A 6,045-nucleotide genomic window follows, 5' to 3' on the forward strand; every position below is an offset into this window, starting at 1 on the left:
TGATATGTTGATAGCTTCAAAGAATAGGGAAGAAATCTACAAGTTGAAAAGTCAGTTAAATCAAGAGTTTGAGATGAAAGATCTTGGTGGAGCAAAGAAGATACTTGGCATGGAAATTTGCGGAGACAGAATGAGAGGAAGAGTTAGTTTGTCTCAGAAATAGTATTTGAAGAAGGTAGTACAGAGTTTTGGCATGTCTGCGCAGTCAAAACCAGTAAGCACTCCTTTTGCTCCTCATTTCAAACTTAGTGCAGCTTTATCTCCTAAATATGACGAGGAACGTAAGTATATGTCGCAAGTTCCTTATACAAGTGTTGTTGGTAGTTTGATGTATGCAATGGTTTGTACTAGACCTGATATTTCACAAACTGTTAGTATGTTGAGCAGGTATATGCATAATCCAGGTAAAGGACATTGGCAAGCTGTGAAATGGATTTTGAGATATATTATGAATACGATTGATGTTGGTATAGTATTTGAGAAAAATAATACTATTGAACAACGGGTTGTTGGATATGTGGATTCTAATTTTACAGGTGATCTGAATGAACGCCAATCAACTACTAGATATGTTTTTACATTTGCTAATGGTTCAGTGAGTTGGAGGTCTACCTTACAGCCTACCAATGCCTTGTCTACAATAGAAGTAGAGTACATTGCAGCATCAAAGGCTGTTAAGGAAACTATTTGGTTACAGGGTTAACTTGAAAATTTAGGAGTTGTTCAGAAGCACATTGTTGTGTTCTGTAATAGCTAGAGTGCTATTCATTTGGCAAAAAACCAAGTCTATCATACACGAACGAAGCACATCGACGTTTGGTTTCATTTTATACGGAATGTTATTGATGGAGGCAAGATACTTTTTCAGAAGATTGCTATAGTTGAAAATCTTGCAGATATGCTGACCAAGATTGTGACAACAATCAAGTTCAAACATTGTTTGGACTTGATCAATATCCTGCAAGTTTGAATATTTTTGGAAGACGCTGATGATGTGGAACTCTAGAAAATGTTGGTCACTGAAAAATTTGTTGAATTTATTGTCAAGGTAGAGATTTGTTATTTTTTGTCCCACATTGGTAGGATAGTTTTACATTGGTATAAAAAGTTATTTTGAATTTTTTTTCCTTTGTTTATCCCACATTGGTGAGAAGGGTTTTTTGGACTTGAGGTTTAAGTTATATAAAGAGCTCAACTCTCCATTTGTTAAACACACCTCAAAGTTGTACTTTGTCAAGAAATAGTGGATTGATCGTCGGCGCCCGAAAACGGAGGTAATACCGAACCTCGTTAATTTCTTGACTTGTTCTTTTTACTGTTATTATTATTAATTTCTGCATTACTTTAGTTTCTTATATATTCAATAGCATTAGTTGTAGTATTGGTGTTTGACACAAGTGGGGTGCTTAGCACAACACAATCAACAAGACTAATCTCTAAGGCTCTTCCTAAACTTCTTTAGATGCATCTTTCTCATTTCCTGTTGTCCTTGCTTGGGAAGCTTGCTCTACTATTGGAACTTATACTTGCTTGTGAGTTTGATGTTGTCATGTTACCCACCGGTCTTGTTTACATGTGATGAGCTAGTCCTTTGAAACTTAGAAAACACAAAGGAAAAGAAACAGTAATATTAAGTATCAACCTTGTCTAGTTTGGTTATTAAAACAGACAAGAAAGAACTAAAATACACAGTAAATCAATCAAAAATATTTTTATTTTGCATGACATTAACCTTTTATTTTTATTAAGTTTTCACTATATTTGAATAAATTTCCTTTCTTAGTAACATTTGAGAAAGAAAGAAAATAAAATGGAAATTCTTTTGACGCAATAAACAGAGCCAAAGAAATGATAACCAATTAGTGTGAGTATGGTATTCCAATCAAAATTTAGAAATTCCGTTGATACTATGTAACAATCCAAGTACGAAAGTCCACCTAAGGGAGCCAGTGAATAAAACTAAGCCATTGGCCAAAAACGATTTGGCAATGGACCTTAGCTTCAGTCAGATTCAACATGTGGTACATTGAAATCATTTTGGCTGGTGCAGGCAAGGAAGCAGCATATCTCGAACTGTCATTATTATTGTTTCTACAGCAATCGCATCTGGACTTATTGCACTAGCTTCAATAGCTTTTGCCCTTTTTCAAATGAGGAAGCCGAAGGAGAATGTTGAAGGTAAGTTGAATGCAATAAACAAGAAGGTTGTAAAAAACTTAGATTTGTTCATTGGATGGGCTTCCTGCATCCATGTAAACTCATCCTATACTATCAATATGTTGAGGTTAAGCCATGTAGTTTTGGAGGTTGGAGCAAATTTCCTAAGGAGGTTTTCCTTCTGATGGAAATACTACTTCTGGAACTCAGCTTCATTCATATTCTCTTTGACGTGTATTTAGTTTTGTACAGATGAGGATGCAGTGGAGACTTCGGATTCCTTGAAATTCAGCTTATGCACTGTAAGAACTGCAACAAATAACTTTTCTGATGCTAATAAGCTTGGACAAGGTGGATTTGGTTTAGTCTACAAGGTAATCTAACATTCTCTTCCACTATTAAAAATACAAAGATGGGAAATTTATGATCATGCAGAGATGAAATTAGTCTATTTGGACAAAGTGAAGATAATCATCATCTACAATGACCAAAAAGAAACCTAACATAAATTTAATCAATAAAAACTTAAAATTCTTTTATTTTAACTAACCACGGAGAATGTAAAACTTATATAAATGCCCCATTATGAAAAATGGATTCATTCTACATTGTCTAAACAAAATCTTCACATTTTCAGCTTCTACGGAACAACTAAATGCCGCATTTAACTTCTAAATTTTATCATATTCAGAGCATTTGTCTACAAGGCATATGTGGAAGTGTGTGTGTGCATGATGGAACTTAAAGAATTAGCATGAAATATCTTTTCTTACTTTATATTGAAATTTGATTTCCAGGGCAAGCTTTCAAATGGACAAGATATTGCTGTTAAAAGGCTTGCTCAGCATTCTGTGCAAGGTGAACAAGAATTCAAGAATGAGATTGTGCTACTGGCTAGGCTACAACATAGGAATCTCGTAAGGCTCCTAGGTTTTTGCTTTGAAGGAAGAGAGAGGATTCTTATTTACGAGTACATGCCCAATGGAAGCCTTGATCACTTTATTTTTGGTATTGCTTTGTTTCTCATCTTTATTGTTATTACTACTATTTGGATCGAAGAAAAAATCATAGTACAGAAAAACAACTAGAGAAAGAGAAGCAACAGCATCAACATGCTCTACATCCCACGAACACGATACAAACAAAACAATAATCCCGTCTTTGAGATCCCTAAAGTTCTCACTCTACACATTAAGCAGAACATGAGGCCCACAACAAAGACAAAATTTAAGATCCTGGAACCGGAGAAGTGCTCTAGAACCCTCGGTAGGTTACTAGGTGAGTGAGTAGTAGTACTTAATCTAAGACATGGTCGGAATAAGGGGAAGGAAACTAGTGGTATGGCAACAAAGAAAAATTAGATACCTCAGTAAATCAAAGAAAGAGGCACTTTAATTAACAGGGTGAATGGTCAAGATAATAAATAGTTAAGCATGTGTGAGACTGAATTAGACATGGATATAGAAGGTTGAATTTGAGTTAGTTAAAATAACTTTGAGCTTAAATTTTAACTGATTGTTGGATACATGTAAGCCATTTACAACTCATTTCAATGTTTTTGTGGCTGGATGGGTCATCACAGTTGGTATCACAGCTGGATACCTTTGAGTAGATTTTGGCTCATGAAAGGGCCAGCAGGAAACTGAGAAGACTCTGAAATCAAAGATGTGGCGGGTAAACTGGTATCGTGTCTACTGGGGCAGTGTTAGGCAGTAATGTAATATGCGACAATGAGCAACCTCTAGGTGAGAAGCGAACAGTACCTAGATTGGGGTGTTATCAAAATGGGGAGAAGGAAAGGGGTAGGCAAACTAAAGTATACAGTGGAATGGAGAAACACCTCAACAAGGTAAAGTCAAGTTAGTGCAATGAACGGGAAATCACATGAGAAAAGCGTCCGCATTGGTGTAGGGGGGAACAGGTAGAAGTAACTTAAAGTTTTTGGTTCAATTGTTAAACACTAACACAAGCAAGTTACGACTTCTTTTCTGCTTGTGAGGCAGGATGGATCCTTCAAAAAATAAGGCTAGAAGCAATTTCTGAACAAACCAAAACAGGGGAATTTTTATCTTGCTAAAGAAGACTAATAATAACCACCAACCAGCCATCTCGACCTTCTTCAAAACGCTAGAGACCTAGACTTAAAAATGCAACTTTAAGCGGCAATATCAAACACCTTGCGTAGAGACAAACAGCTCCAGCCCAGAAACAAGCACAACCTCAGTTAGTCCAATACACTTTTTTAACATAAAATGCAACACCATTGTTCTCGAAAGTATTATTTACTTCATTAGAGCTCAAAGTTAATTCATTTATCTGACCAAATATGCAGATCCATCCAAATGTAGGCAGTTGAGCTGGGAAAGACGCTACACAATTATATGTGGCATTGCTCGAGGAATTCTTTATCTTCATGAAGATTCTCCTCTCAGGATAATTCACCATGATCTCAAAGCAGGCAATGTGCTATTAGATGGAGGGATGAACCCTAAAATTGCAGATTTTGGCATGGCAAGGCTGTTTTTGGTTGGTGTAAGTAAAGGCAATACTAAAAGAATTGCTGGGACGTAGTAAGTACAAGTACTAGCACCTATCATATATCCTTCTACTCATAGTTGTAGACACAAATATCTGCAACCATGTGTCTTTAATCAAATCTTCATGTGCTCAATTGATTCAGCAGACAAAACCATTCTAATTAATGGCACTATGCAGTGGTTATATGCCTCCAGAATATCTGAATTTCGGACAATTCTCCGTGAAGACCGATGTTTTCAGTTCCGGTGTCTTAATTCTAGAGATTATAAGTGGCAAGAACAACAGTTCTTTTCACAATTCTGAGCATGTGGAGCACATTTTAAGCTATGTAAGTATGAAAGTTTACAGGTTTATTTTCAATTTCCTCAAAAAATGGGTTGGAAAAAGTTGTTTTTTTTAATGGATTCCTCTGCTTCTTTCAGGTATGGAAAAATTGGAGAGAAGGTACATTTTCAAACATAGAGGACAAAGCTATGCCTAGAGGCTGGACGAGTGAAACACTGAGGTGCATTCATATTGGGTTACTGTGTGTACAGGAGAATGTAGCCCGCAGACCCACCATGGCGTCTGTTGTCCTTATGCTCAATTCGCACTCTACGAGTTTTCCAGCACCTTCTAAACCTGCATTCTTACTGCATAGTAGTGTAGGGGCAGAAGTGCCCTTGTTAGGCCAGAATTCAAGGTTTACAGATTCTGATCAGTCCACAAACCCATCAGAACGTATTTCAGTGAATGAGGCTTCAATTACTGAGCCATACCCTCGCTAAGATTCGAGTGCGTTGGAGTTCCTTTCAGGATTAATCATTGTCTAAAACAAGTTAAATTTCAAGCAAGAACACTATATAATGGGTAGTTTTCAATTTTCATCACTTTAAACCACCATTACCATTACCATAGTTGCAGCAGACTCAGAAAACTTTGATTTGTAGCTAATCTGAAATTATGGAACTATGTTTTGGGTTGGGCACAGCATTACAAAAATATGAAAACTTTGCTTACTGTAGAGTTGTGCACAATTCACCAATGTCATGTTGACGAAGAGTGGCTTTGATTAGGAAAAATGAATACATTAACCCTACGTTCAAGAGAGATCTTGGGTTTGAATTTATATGGTTTGGATAAAATGTGAAACAAAATTGTATTAAATTTCGCCTCAAATCCACATGAACCTGAATTCAAGAGCTGAAATCCATGCTCTCAAACATTGTAAGTAATCGATTCACCTCAAATTGATCAACTTAACAAATTAATTTTTGCTTCAAAATCTTATAGGTTCCAAATAACTAAAAATCCATGACCACCAAGAAGATATCATCATTATTTTTAAAAAATTTTAACATGAAAAGTTGC

General features: G+C 36.2%; 1 protein-coding gene across 1 annotated transcript; it reads left to right on the plus strand.

Annotated features, from left to right (window-relative positions):
* The first annotated feature begins 2,064 nt into the window (after positions 1 to 2,064).
* LOC131154007 (cysteine-rich receptor-like protein kinase 10) lies at positions 2,065 to 5,695 on the plus strand. Its single transcript, XM_058106457.1, has 6 exons — positions 2,065 to 2,178; positions 2,410 to 2,531; positions 2,955 to 3,165; positions 4,490 to 4,727; positions 4,873 to 5,023; positions 5,118 to 5,695. Exons 1-6 carry the CDS (start codon positions 2,151 to 2,153, stop codon positions 5,460 to 5,462), a joined length of 1,095 nt encoding a protein of 364 aa, XP_057962440.1. The 5' UTR covers positions 2,065 to 2,150; the 3' UTR covers positions 5,463 to 5,695.
* The last annotated feature ends 350 nt before the right edge of the window (positions 5,696 to 6,045 follow it).

Source organism: Malania oleifera, chromosome 4 (genome assembly GCF_029873635.1).
Source record: "Malania oleifera isolate guangnan ecotype guangnan chromosome 4, ASM2987363v1, whole genome shotgun sequence".
Lineage (NCBI taxonomy): Eukaryota > Viridiplantae > Streptophyta > Magnoliopsida > Santalales > Ximeniaceae > Malania > Malania oleifera.